The sequence below is a fragment of the Megascapheus bottae genome, chromosome 19, assembly GCF_031878675.1.
Source record: "Megascapheus bottae isolate mThoBot1 chromosome 19, mThoBot2.hap1, whole genome shotgun sequence".
Classification (NCBI taxonomy): Eukaryota; Metazoa; Chordata; class Mammalia; order Rodentia; family Geomyidae; genus Megascapheus; species Megascapheus bottae.
The window spans coordinates 13,843,879-13,858,259 of NC_143527.1; the positions used below are offsets into that span (position 1 = coordinate 13,843,879).

A 14,381-nucleotide genomic window follows, 5' to 3' on the forward strand; every position below is an offset into this window, starting at 1 on the left:
ACTTGGGGAATACTCACAATCTGGAGGCTTTGTGACTAGCAGTTGCATAAACAACTCACTGAAGTGTATGCCCTGCGCTGTTGCACAGTGAGCCCTGAATACGTTTTGAGGTTGGTGTCTGTCAGCACTCGTCAGGAAAAGGCTTTCCCATGCTCAGGACAAGAAAAACAGCTGGCAAGTGCAGTGTTCTTATGGTTTACCATGGCTTTCCGGGGGCCAGACACAGGACATCTATGAATGTAGAGAAAGACAAGCAGTACTTTGAGTCACGAGAACCCAGCACAGTGCTAAGCTGAGTCTGTGCTGGTGTGGGAATGAACACAAAGGTTAGTTAGTGCACATGAACAGATACCTGAAGATTGAGGCTACACAATCTACAAAACAGGGGAAAGTGGGAGCATGCAGGTTTTAGAGGTTTTGAACTTGGTCCATGGAGCAGTGAAGACCCAGGCTGACCTCAGTAGGCAAGAGATCAAGGGGTAGAATGCTCTCTCTATTTCGTGGCTCCACAATTGTGTTCCCTTTCCAAATGTTTTACAGTCAGTATGGAAGACATGACTAAGTAAAAAGCCTTTTAAAGATAAAGGTTGAAGCAAAGTGGTCAGTGCCTTATTTTGGCCTTCCCAATGTGTTACCAATGCTTTGTGTAGAAGTCAGCAGGAAAATTACACACTCACAAGGGTGTGCTACACTTCAGGAATTCAAAATTCACATATATGGCACAGGATCAGTGGACTTTTCCTTTTCTCCAAACAAAATAAGCATGGCTTGCAGGTAACTGCCAGGCTTGCACTATTGTCGCTGTGCTAGGTGGGTTTGATTCAGTAGTAGTGGCCTAATTTTGGATTTATATGACTTGCTTAGTACTAGCCACTAGATCAGGGAAGGGATGCAAAGGACTCAACTTCTTCCTCAGCCCCCCACCTGGTCTGCTGCATCCAGCTATGGCTTCCACTGTAGGAAAATGATGGGGGTGGTGAGGAGGCAGAAGACAGAAATGAAAGTTTTAATAAATGGAAACAATGAGTTAGAAAAGGAAAGATGAACTGAATTCGGCTTGTGCCCATTTGCATTTCTTGAACTGTGTTGTCATAGAATAATACATTATTAGCACTATTTTGGTGGAAAATCAAGGGGAATTTCAACCTTAGCTGATCACATGACAAATAAGCACAGCTACGGTTGGAATCATTCAGGTCATATTTAAATCCTTCTGAAAATTATTTTATTCTCTTGAGAGCCAGCATTGAATAAATCCCCACGAATTGCACTTTAAGAATGCATAAAACTTCAGACAAAGCATTACATGAAGCAGTGAGATTTTTTTCAGGGGAAAAGAAAAATTAGGTGCTCTCATGAGAGTTATGAAATCTCCCAATAAACATTTGAAGACTTGAATGAGAATCCAAACAAAAGAATTGAATCCAGATCTTTTAGTGAAAAGTTCTTTAAATGTTTAGTTACTCAGATGGTAAAAAGAAAAAAAAAGTCTGATAACTTTTTTAAAACTGAAGAATACGGAAATTGTATTTGTGGTTGAAGAGCATCCCAGATGTTAGGACTTTCTCCCACAAGAGTTGTTTTTTAGAGTTACATCTTGTTTTCTACATGTCTTGGTGATTCTGGCCTCACTCTTTGCAGTGTCATGGATTGTTGTCATGAATATTGTGTACCATCTGAGGAAAAAAGTTCTCATGACTGTTTGCCACCTTTAAAAAATGCACTTTTTAACTAAATGGTATTTTTTTGCACATGCGGGAAAATAAGCTTGCTGCTTTTTTTTTTTTTTTTTGCCAGTCCTGGGCTTGAGCTCAGGGCCTGAGCACTGTCTGGTGACTTTCTCAAGGCACCATTTGCAGCTTTTTTCTATGTATGTGGTACCAAGGAATTGAAGCCGGGTCTTCATGCATGCTAGGCAAGCACACTACCACTAAGCCAAACTCCCGGCCTGCTTTTTTTTGTTGTTTTTAACATGGCAGAGATCTAGCAAGGTAACTGGAACTGAAATCAACTCCTCTACAACTGTCAATGTGTCACTGACATTTTATGGGGAGATTGCCATTACACACCAAAACCGTTGGCTGTGTCAGTAGGTTCTAATGACAGAGAAAGTCCATTATCTTTTTCTTCTTGTTTTGGGAAAAGCAAGAGGAAAGTAAAAGGTATCAGAACTTTTTTGGAGGGAGAGAAGGGCCAATTTTCCCTATGGTTAATTTCCTTCTTTCTACAAATCACCTGGTTGGATACTAGTGGCTTGAATCTATCACCCTTGCTGCTCAGGAAACTGAGATCTGAGGATTGTGACTGGAAGTCAGCCTGGTCAGAAAAGTCCATGCTATTTTCATCATCAGTTAACCACTGAAAAGCCAGAAGTGAAGGTGAGGTTCAACATTCAGCCAAACAACCAAGGGAGTAAACACAAAGGCCCTAAGTTCAAGCATACCAGCATGCACACACATACACACGCAGGTAGACAAGATATCACCTAGGTCAATAGGAAAAAATTTTAATCCACACGTTACTAATAACAAACTTTATAATGTGTACTGAACCTGAATGTTCAAATAGCACCTTTGTTTTTGTGTCATTCATTATTACCTGGCTCTCAAAATGGATGACATATTACATGAAGTTTCTGTCCTACACTCTTTTAGGAGGATTATGGTAGAATGGAAAGAACTGGGGTCTGAAAGCCTGTTTTGAAGCAGTTATCTCTGGAGATAACATTAACTAGGATTGAATAACTGCCAAATGAAATTTAATACATTTTCCCATCCATGAAATAGGCCTCTTAAATACAACAGAATAATTACTTTCACAATACTCCCTGGAAACAAAGAGAGCAAAGGCATTGAATGTCTTTTTTGTCTGTGGTGTTTGTTAGCTGGAGGGTAAGGACAAGGATATTTACCAAGATGCTGTGCGCATCCCTGTGTAAGAACAGCCTGGCCATCGGCCACCTCATTTGAAACTGCATGTCTTTTAAATCTGTTTATATTGGAAGAGTCGTGGCAAATACTAAATTTTATAATTTAGTTAGATGTCTTGGCCTTGGCCTGAGTTGGTAAACTATGAGGGCTTTCCCCACTATGATGAAGAAAACCAAAGCAGTCTCTAAATCTGTATAATTATGTGGGTCTACATGCAAGAACCATGTCCATATATGGGTGGAACTATACATTCATACATTGTACATATACAGACATAGTTTAAAACAAAAGCTTGTAGAAGTAAACTCTATTCCCTCTCTCTGAAAGATAGCTGGAAAGCAAAAAAAAAAGGGGGGGTGGCTCAAGTGCTAGGCACATGACACTGAATTAAAAGAACACCTGTACTGCCAAAAAGACAAAAGTAGAAGAGAATTGGGAAGGAGTTGATCTACATATAAAATGCAACCGGTGTTCCCATGACAAATTCAGAATAGATGTATTGGAATTTGAACACAATGACCTTAGATACAGTGTGACATAGGTATTTACATGTACGTATACTAGCTGTGATTTACCAGGTGTGAGGAAGGATCCGGGCCCAGCTGCCTGGTCCTTGTTCTTGAGTAGTTCACTGGACCATAGTCAGCTTCCCAGCTGAGCCTCTGGTGGCCTAATAATGCAACAACCTGTGTCTCCCCAGTGGTGATCTGGACAGTTAGATGATCTTGCACTCAGAATTTAGAAATACTAAGACCAAGAGGAATAGAGCAGAATGTACCAGATGACCCATACGAAGGAAGAGTCTCAGATCTAGTTGGAGAGAGAGAAAACTAAAGCAATCTCTAGATCTGTATAATTATTTGTATGCATATACATGAAACATGTTCATATATGGGGGATGTATATGTACATACATTGTACATATAAATACTCAGTTTAAAACAAAAGTTCTTGGAAATAAAGTCCATTTGCTCATGAATTCTACTTCCCTTCTACCCAAAAGAAATGGGAGTGTACCCGAGGCAGGAGTAAATGTAGGTCCCCAGACATGTGGGGTCCAAAACCCACATACAGAAATTACTTGATAGATCTCCTTCCACACAAATGCATCCTCCTCTCTTTCTATAAAAACTAATTTTTCTAAGGATATATATCACATATAAAGATATGTATCATATGTAAAGAATATATATGTTGAAAGAAGCAACTTTTTCCTAGTTGAATCAGTAAATATTTATTATACCCTTGTATATGTGATATATTGATATATATAGCCTATATGTCAATACTTCCATATATAGAGAATGTATATATACGTGTGTGTGTGTGTATATATATAAATACTTTTTAGTGGATTCATGATGACCACCAGTGGCCATTTTGTTTCTTTTTATGTGAAAAGAGATAATATTTGTAAAAGAGAGTTATATAGGGTTATAACATGCTATCTATAGGCAAGGAAACACTAATCCTGCAAATTGAATACTGTTCCACAGCCACAGGTTATATAATGGGTCCCGAAGAATTAAGTCCTATAGGATTCAATAGTCTCATATAGGCATGTTCATTTCATGTGAACCAAAATACATAGTTACAAGGAAGACTGTAAAACATGAAAGAAAACTTTTTCTTACCTTCCTTTATAGAAAGAGCTGATTGATACTTTTCTACATGACCTGTAGAAAATAGACGATGTTACGTAGCATACACTTTAAAAAAATCTAAAGGTAATTAGAACAACTTTATTCTCAAATATTTTTGTAATGATTGAGATTTTTCTGTCATTACATAGAAAAAAATTTAAGATGCAATGGATGTGAACAAAAGAGGCATACTATGCACAAAGATTACACAGTGAAGGTTACTTGAGTTTTGAGAACTCTTGATATTCACATAAAACTGTTCATTTTATGTACTATCCAAGGATATTCAGTTAACACACAATATTTTATCTGAGTTGTTAGTTTTTCATACACTACTGGTACTCCAGTTGGTTAAACCTGAAATTACCTCCTTATGCTTTGAGCCCCTTATGACTACATAGCTAACAAAGAAACCTTGACTACTGTTCTCTTACATCCAGTGTACTCACTTTCATGATCAGCTGAGGGAAAGAAAGATGAAAGACAGTCATTATGGGTTCCTTTTTTTCCCTCCTGTGAAAACTAACCTAAATTTGACTGGGCGGGGGATTCAAGATCAGTAACTGAATGCTTAGTTGAAAACTAAAATGATACTGCAAATGCCTAAGAAGGCTTAAGAGCATTCCTAGAACAATTCTGGAATGGAAGGAGCTTATGCCTCCATTAAGCCCAAATCTATAGTCACTGACTTAAAATTTTCTTTATGCAGTCAGCAGTCAAGCAGTCAGATCCAGTAGGAATACTATTAAGTACAAATCAGTACTATGGTGGATTTTTTTTTTTGCGGGGGTGGGGGAGGGGTAGAGGAGGAGATCATGGAGCTTGAACTCAGCCCGGTCGCTGTCCCTGAGCTCTTCAGCTCAAGGCTACTGCCCTACCCCTTGAGCCAAGCTTCACTTCCCATTTTATAGAGGTTAATTGGAGATAAGAGTCTCAGGTCCTTTTGTGCCCGGGCTGGCTTTGAACCTTGATCCTCAAATCTCAGCCTCCTGAGAAGCTAGAATTACAGGCGTGAGCCACTGTGCCTGGCTATGGTCGTTATTTTAAGTTATTGGCAGACATAAAGAGCTATCATTTGATAAAAGTTTAATCTTAGACTGAAAGGGAAATTGTTGATTGAATCTAGCTTCTAAATGCACAGATATAAGCATGACCAGTCATAAACTGGATGGAAAGTGGCTGTACTCTGTTGTTCCAGAGAAAAATAAAAATGTCTAAGTAGATAGAATGGATTAGAGATGGCTGAAGGAACAGAGTGTGAGCATTGTATTACTATAGAACAAACCTAAGTTACAAAGGAAAGAAGAGGCGCAGCCAAGTTGAACACATGGAAAGGGCTTGAACTCAGTGGAGGCCCACAGTTGAATGTGCGATGAGCCAGTGGAATCTACACAGAGCATCTATACATGGAGTAGCCACACAGAGGCATAAGTAACCACCATTCTGGAAGTTTATTGTGATGGAGATAGCCAACATAGATAGAACCAGACTCCCCAGATCTGCCAGCTAAAACATTCACTTTAAGTTTCCAATGCTTGCAAGCCTCAAAGTCTTTCCCTGTTCTTGCTTTGTGTTGAATCTGTGCATTGATATGCTTTGTGTGAGCTTTCTGATCACCCTCACCATCGTTTTCTCTGCTATTGTTTGGAAACCTTTAGGTTTCAAAAGTGATGGTTAACTTCCTAATTAGCTGCCTTTTGGTAGCACCTTTGGTCCTGGTTAGATGGTTGGTTGTTGGGATATTTATTGTTGTTGAATTCTTTGGAAATAGTTGTTTGAAATATCTTAATAACAAAAGAGTAAAGATGCTGCTTTGTGGTTCTATATTTTTTCAATTACTTAAGCCATAATTCATAGCAGTATAAATTCATGAGTGATTTTCCTTTATTTTACTTTTAGAACCACGGACTAGCATAAATACTCACATAGCAATAAATTAAGAAACTACTTGGAAAAACAAAGGCAAAGATGATCTTGTGCTCTTCTTGGTTTATAAATGCTTAATGGTTTTGCTTGAAGGCATATGCTACAAAGTCAGCAACCAGTGTCTCAGTGCCACAAATTCAATGTCTCTGGCCCCTAGAGTAGGTAATGGTAGTTAATAAAAAGCTCAGCAGTATTTTTTTTTCAAATCAAGTAATCATGCTGTACTCTATAATTTTATTCTTGGACACATAAAGAGTGTTTACAATATGGTGCCTTTCTAGGATCAGAGTAGTGTGGGGCAAAGTGGAAAAATGTCCAAACATCCTAGCCTTGCAATGATGGCATTACTGGTGTGTTTAATAAAACCTTTATTGGTACATTTTCTGGTATGATGGTATTGGCAGAAACAGTCCCCCTTTGGATTTAGAACTCAGCAGCTGATGAAATACAGTAAACATTAATTTGGGATGGGCTGCCAGTTTTGGAAAGCCAGGTGACATTTTATTATGCTTGTACCGAGCAGGGGCTGTGTCCCATACTGCTGTAGCTTCCGCTGTCAGAGGCTTAGCTGGCATTATGGAAAAAAAAAATGGCAGGACTGAGAATCTTATCCCCTGAAATGAAAGTCGAATGCCAAATTGAAATTCCTGTAGGATTTCCGATAGCAATGGGGGAATTGAGAAGCCCACAATTAAGCATATGGGCATTAAGATAATTGTCAGATCTGTTGGCGGACATGATGGAAGACAGATGGGTACGAATCAGTGCGCTCCACTGCACCACCCTGGGAGACAATTTGACGTTTTACCTGCCTGAGCTACTCTGCCATATTTGTCACTGGATGTACAGCACGGCATCTTACTGAGTGTGAAGCGTGCGTGCGTGCGTGTGTGTGTGTGTGTGTGTGTAGGTTGGTTTTTTTTGTTTTCCTTTTCCAGAGAACTATAGGTAGATGTGCAGTCCTTCAGCGCCCTCTAGTGAAACACATCCAGGGAGGATGGCTTTTCAGAGGCTAGCCTTGCTCCATCTTAGCTGTCCCTGGAAATGTAGCTGTGGCAACCTGCTAGTTCCCACTCAATGTTGGTTCTTCTTATCCTTCCAGGTTGGGGCCCATCGTGAAGACGGCGTAGCCCTGAGAGGCAGCCATTCTCTTCTGCCAAACCAGGTTCCAGTTCCACAACTTCCTGTCCAGTCTGCAACTTCCCCTGACTTGAACCCACCCCAGGACCCTTACAGAGGTAAGTCCATATCTGAGTCACTTCTGACCTCAAGTAAACAATAAGCTTAGAGATCAGCCTTCTGGACTCACTTGCTAAAAATCAACAATTGAATGTGGTCCACAAATGGGTAAGCAGATTGGGTAAGAGCTAGAACTTAGCCTGCTAATCAGGTTTCTTCAGTAACTGCTTTCCTCAAACATCCTCTGAAATCTCACTCCCATCTCAGTAGGGAATGAGAACAGACTGATGAGAGGAAATTTTATTTTAGCTATTTCCACATTTCGCTCATTCAGGTCCCTCTAATGTAGTTAGTTGGGGCCTGAAATGATGTTTCCAGATGAATAGGAAGGAAGGAAATTGGTTTTGTTGTGTAAGATGGAAGGAAATGTAGGTATTTTTTTTTTTACAAATGGAACTTGTTTGGTTGGCTTTTGTTCTGGAGACATCTAGCCTTGTAACAATGCCTTCCCACTTCCCTCTCCTGACTTCAAGGTTTTTTCTTGTCCCCAGAGAGTTGTGCTACAAGGGTAGAGGGCCTGCATCTTGAATCTAGGCCTCCTGGGCTACTCACTGGCCGACTGGGTGGTCCTTACTTGAACAGTATCATCTTGTTCCCCTACATTTCAGATGAACAGATAACACTAGCTCTGGAGTACACACGGTCATCTTTTCACTTGGCTACCATTTTGTGCTTCAATGTATGCAATATAAATCTGGATATGGCGATTCCTGTTTATCTGAGCAGTAATAAGCATGTGTACTGTTATCTGCTCTTGTCTTAGTATTTGTACTTCCCAGTTGGTGACATGTGACCCAGATTCTGCTGTAGTAACTCTGTGATTCAGCACCTCTCAATGCTCCATATGGCAGGGGTGCTTCTTGGCCTATGGACCACATTTTTAGAGAGAATGTTCTACAGTATACAGATAATACACTTGATAGCTATGTATCCATCTGAGAAACTAATAATGCTAAGGTCATGTTTTAAAATGTAGTATGATCCTAAGAAGTTGAGTAATGATAAAGCTAGAAATGTCTTCTGCGAGCAGCAAGCTGCTTTCTATATTTTTAAATGCTTGATTACTCTTTGAGGATAAGAGAAGCCTAATTTCAGAATATCATTAGGGTATCTATTGAAGTCTTGACTACACATATTTAGCGTTCTCTCTGGGAATTATATTTTAAGGACATTTTTCTATTAAATCATTGCATATGGAAGAAACTCAATATAATAGCTGATATTTACTTGGGTTCTTAATCAGAACATTGAGGTGTGTGATTTTCATGATTATGATTTTCATTGCAATTAAGTTGATGTTTTGTAGACAGTGAAATTACCATCTACTCCAAAAGATTGCAAAATAGAATTTAACCTCAGAGCCAATGCAGGGAAATCTCGTTTCCGCAGGTGCATGTTGGAAACTTCACCAGCTAGCAGGAAAAGTGACAGAAGGATCACAGTTCGGCAATGTAGATTGTTTAGCGGGCAGCCTTGCAGTCTGGGGTATTTGTGTTTGTGTGTCAATTTTGTAGCATCACCGGGTGTCTCTTTCTGTAGGCATGCCACCAGGACTGCAGGGGCAGAGTGTCTCCTCAGGCAGCTCTGAAATCAAGTCTGATGATGAGGGCGATGAAAACCTGCAGGACGCAAAATCATCGGAAGACAAGAAATTAGATGACGACAAGAAGGATATCAAATCAATTACTAGGTCAAGATCTAGGTAACAGTATATAATACTGTCGCTTCATTTAATTCCTTTATTGGACTTTGATGAAGTGAACAGAACAGGAAGAAACTACTCAGTTTTTTCCTGGCAGGTAAATCTACAGATGAAAAGAAATTCAAAGGCCTATTCTAGAAGTACTCAAAAAAAAAGTATCATTTATGATACCTGTACTCTAGTATGCCTACCATGTTTTGGCATTGATGAATTTGGACTCTGTGCTAATGACACACACTGAAAATTATTTGTAACTGATTCTAAGTACAATGGTTTATTTCAAAAACATTACTTATTCTACAAATTTGGTCAGAGAAATTTTTCTCTAAACTATTTAAATCTCAGAAAGAGATTTAACCATGTTAAAATGTCAATTGACATATATGCAATGGTATTTTTTTTCTTACCTCTAAAATAAGAAAATTGTGTTCTAAATGTGTTGCTGTCTATAAGAGTAATGCCTAACCAACTTATTTTTTTTTCTCCTCACTAATATTCCTTTCTACAGAAAACAAACCTGCGGGAGAATAGTTTTTGGTTGACATTTTTAGATTTCTCATGTCTCCAAATTAGATATATGCTTTTTCAGCTAACTCTAGTGATCAGATGGCTTTTGAATACTGGGACATCCATACACTTTGTCTTCATTCCTTTGGTCTGTTGGCAGATTCCTTTGCAAGTTGTACTAGATGACAGCTTATTCTTTCAAAAGCTATGGTTCTCAAGGTCACAGCTAATGTCACTGGTGAACTAAGTTCATGCTGCCTTTTCATGCTGTCTTTGTAACTACTGGGACAGATTGCATTATGTGTCTTGCCACAAGTTCCAGAAATGGTAAATGCTTCTAGCTTAACCATTTTTACCACCTTGTGCACTCTTCTCATTCTAGGCCATACTGGCAAGAAATCCCAGGCTAGGGATTTCTCCTCATTAACAACTTCTTTGTATCCCAGTCAATTCTTGGTAATTTAATCAGTGGTCATAATTGACACATAGAATAGGATCTTTGAAGCTTACCATTTTAACTTGCTGCTGACAACCTTAACAAGTATCTTTCCAAAGCTGTATTCAGCATTTTAAAATCCCATTTATTTGCATAACCAATTTATTTGTAAGTGAGAAACTAATTCTAAGTAACTGTTAGCCTGAAAACTGTTGGAAGATAAGTTCCCATGTTAAGGTATGGCACATGTCTAATATATAAAAAAGTATTGTCAGATTTTTAGCTCCAGGATGGCAGCCACTTCTGTTCCCTTTTGCTTACTACAGCCTACCTCCCATGAGATGCAGGAGGGAGGCTATAGCAACCTGGATTTTTCTGGCACCATCAGAGGTTGTAGGTGAGGGGAGAAGAGGGATCAGTGGACTAGCAAGAAAGATTAAGAAAAAGGGAAAAGAAGGTTTGCTCAGTAGGGTCTGAGCTGTGTGTTCACCCTCTCACTCCTGCACAGGCAGCACAATTTTGAAAGGAGTTTAGTCTATGGGAGGGGAGTATCGCTTTCAGCATCTTCCCTTAGTGTTTTCCTCTTCCCCTCTAGCTTTCCTTCCTCTCTTAGTATATGATATGTTTGGCTGACATCCATATCATATATTTATGTATAATATATTATTATAATATATAACAATATACCATTCACTACATATATTTACAACACAATGGGCTGATTAGATCAATTCAGAGTCTTCTACGGAAATTTTTAAGTAGAATAGCAGAACTATACTTTTGAAGTCAGCGTGCACTAAGTGTACATAGAATTCACTCCCCATCAGTCTTCCCACTCTGAAATGCTGTGCTGAATCATCGCAATTAAAACCTGAGCATATATCATTTTAAGACAGCGTCTAGCCTTCACAGTTCCTGAGCTCATCACATTCACCCCTAAGCTAACAGCCTTATAAGCAGTCATTGGTGTATTGTTTCTTATACTGAATGTCTTGGCTTTTTGGTGATGTTGACTTTAGTTTTCATTCCTCTCATTCCCCAAAAGGTCTTACTCTTGAGACTTCACAGAAGTTATTTTTGTTGTTGCAGTTGTTTTGTGTTCTTGAAACGAAACATCTCACTTCCCTCTTTTCTACATGATAGCTACTGAAATATTGGAAACACACTGCAATGAGGGGATCCTAGTCTGATAAGGGGTTGGCATCCTAGCTCCTTTCCATAAAAGGAGTAATACACATTGTGATACCCAGACGTGGTCACAAGTGATCAGGGAGCAACCTGCCTTTCTGATGAATCATTGGATATTTTGGTTTTACAGAGAATCCTGTTTGGCTTCATTATTGACTCACAGTGAAGTCATGGTCACTTATAAGGAGCAGGTGTTTAAATTTTGTATTGTTTTACATAGCTGATATCAGTTTGGGTTTTCCCAGCTTATTTTGGAGACCATAAACATTCATAAAAATAAACGGAATGAGGAAGGCATGTTTTTTCAACTTTTCAATCATTCATAAATATATATATATTTAGATTTTACATATAACATGCAGAAAATGGGTTATACACCCATTTATATATGATGAGACTTCACACACACACACGCGCGCGCGACTTTTGCATCATCTAAAATAACCCCAGGGACAAGTGGTTTTCTGGTTCTGCCAAGCAAGGATTGAGATGGAAAGCATAATGTTACCTGGCAATTCCAGAAGAAAACAAAGTAACTTTGATGCCTTGCTCTCCCCCCCCCCCACCCCAGCACCATTAGAAAATGTCGCCTCCCTTTGTGTCCTGCAGCAATAATGATGATGAGGACCTGACCCCAGAGCAGAAGGCTGAACGAGAGAAGGAACGGAGGATGGCCAACAACGCCCGTGAGCGCCTGCGGGTCCGCGACATCAACGAGGCTTTCAAGGAGCTTGGCCGCATGGTGCAGCTCCACCTCAAGAGTGACAAGCCTCAGACCAAGCTTCTGATTCTGCATCAGGCCGTGGCCGTCATCCTCAGCCTGGAGCAGCAAGTCCGAGGTCAGCAAGCCCGCCTGGAAGGGCAGCACAGACTTTTTTTTTTTTTTTTAAATGGGATTCATTTTGTTTACAAATCTACTTAGGTTTTTCTTCTCTTAAATCAGCATATAGTAATTGTACAATCTCTTAGAACTCTCTCAGAAGAACTATTCAAATACACACTTGTCTCATTCCATAAAGTGGTGTTCTTTTCTCCCATTACTACATTATGTAGAGACATGTTATATGTATGTATGCAACTAATACAATGAAACCTTCCAGAAACTTGTGAAAAGGGGAGGGGAAGACAGGAAAGGTATAGGAAACAGTAATATTGATGGAGTGAACTTGGTTACAGTGTATCATGTGCATGCTGTAAATATCACAGTGAAAACAGAGATATTTACACAGTACAATTAATTGATGCTAATATGAGTTTTAGACGTTACAAGATCCTCTTAACAACTGAGTCCCTTACTCTCCCCCCTGTACTGTCAGCAGTCAGAGCTTTTCTGTGCTGTAATGAGGTGGCACATGTTCTGTGCTCCTTCACCTTTGCGAGTGACTGACTAAGTATATGACCACTGGGCCCTCTCCTGAGTGTTCTTTTACAATGTCACATGATAAGGGAACCAGGGGGGTAGGACACACACTCAGAAGTGCCACCACTGCTCTCTGCCAGAGCTTGGCATTGACTAAATGACCATGTTCCCTCTCTCCACAGAAAGGAATCTGAACCCGAAAGCAGCATGTCTGAAAAGAAGGGAGGAAGAGAAGGTGTCTTCTGAGCCTCCCCCACTTTCCTTGGCTGGCCCGCACCCCGGAATGGGAGATGCATCCAATCACATGGGGCAGATGTGAAAGGGCAAGTTTCTCACCATTCTCCATTCAGTAATCTTCCACCGTTCATCTGCATTCATAACTCCCATGGGCAAGTCTCCCGACATTCCTCCCCATTCACAACTCTCACTTGACTATTGGCCATCAAAGCCAGCTGCCCCCAAATTCACAGAGAGTTTCTTTGCTTTCTTGGAAGTTTTTTTTTTTTTAACCCATTTTCTCTGTACTAAACATATTAATTAATTTTCTCTCTCTTTCCCCCCCCTTTCTCAGGTCCAAGTTGCCATTGCTTCATTAAATCAAGAGACCACTTCCTTAACAGGTGTATTATCTTAAACCCACATAAACACTTCTCCTTAACCCCCCTTTTTTTTGTAATATAAGACAAGTCTGAGTAGTTATGAATTGCAGACGCAAGAGGTTTCAGCATTCCCAATTATCAAAAAACAGAAAAACAAAACAAAAAAAAAAAAAGAAAGAAAAAGTGCAACTGGAGGGACGACTTTCTTTAACATATCACTCAGAATGTGCAAAGCAGGATGTACAGGCTGAGACGCAGCCCAGAGACTGAGTGGCAATCTTTCCACACTGTGGAACAATGCATTTGTGCCTAAACTTCTTTTGGAGAAAAAAAAATATAATTAATTTGTAAGTCTGAAAAAAATATTTAATTTAAAAAAATTGTAAACTTGCAATAATGAAAAAAAAGTGTACTTCTGAAGAAAACTCCATGAACGTTTTTGTTGGTATTCAAGTCAGCTAGTGTTTATAATTCCTGGATACTGAAATAAAAAGGGGGGAGCTCAGCTGCCCTAGCTTCAAAACCAGCAAACGTCCTGAGAACAAAATGATGACCTTAGCCATTCCTTAGGGTAGGAGGAACAGATGGATCTTATAGACCTATGACAAATATATATATAAATATATATATAAATATATATTAAAAATTTAGTGACTATGGTAAGCTTTTGTTCATTTGTTTCAGACTTTTTCCTCCTGTAAAAAAATAGTACTGATTAACTTTTTTAAAAGAAAAAATTTTACTGTAAATATGGGATTTTTTTCTTTTCTTCTTCTTTTTTTGGTCTTATTTCTGTCCCTATTTCCTGGTTTGTTATCGTAACCTGCAGTGCCAACTCTGCTTCCAGAGCG

At 39.3% G+C, this 14,381-nt stretch overlaps 1 protein-coding gene across 15 annotated transcripts in view; it reads left to right on the forward strand.

Annotated features, from left to right (window-relative positions):
• Window positions 1-14,381, forward strand: part of Tcf4 (transcription factor 4) — a 343,820-nt gene that overhangs the window by 325,403 nt on the left and 4,036 nt on the right. For 10 of the 15 annotated variants that reach the window (XM_090353043.1, XM_090353045.1, XM_090353044.1 and 7 more), the window contains 5 exons: window positions 7,602-7,737; window positions 9,278-9,440; window positions 12,181-12,410; window positions 13,114-13,254; window positions 13,503-14,381. The exon at window positions 13,503-14,381 is cut by the window's right edge and continues 4,036 nt beyond it. In XM_090353043.1, the coding sequence (XP_090209169.1) occupies window positions 7,602-7,737; window positions 9,278-9,440; window positions 12,181-12,410; window positions 13,114-13,250 (666 nt within the window). In that variant the 3' untranslated portion in view covers window positions 13,251-13,254; window positions 13,503-14,381. The remainder of the gene's footprint in view (window positions 1-7,601; window positions 7,738-9,277; window positions 9,441-12,180; window positions 12,411-13,113; window positions 13,255-13,502) is intronic. The other 5 variants (XM_090353046.1, XM_090353048.1, XM_090353047.1 and 2 more) reach the window with 1 other exon arrangement.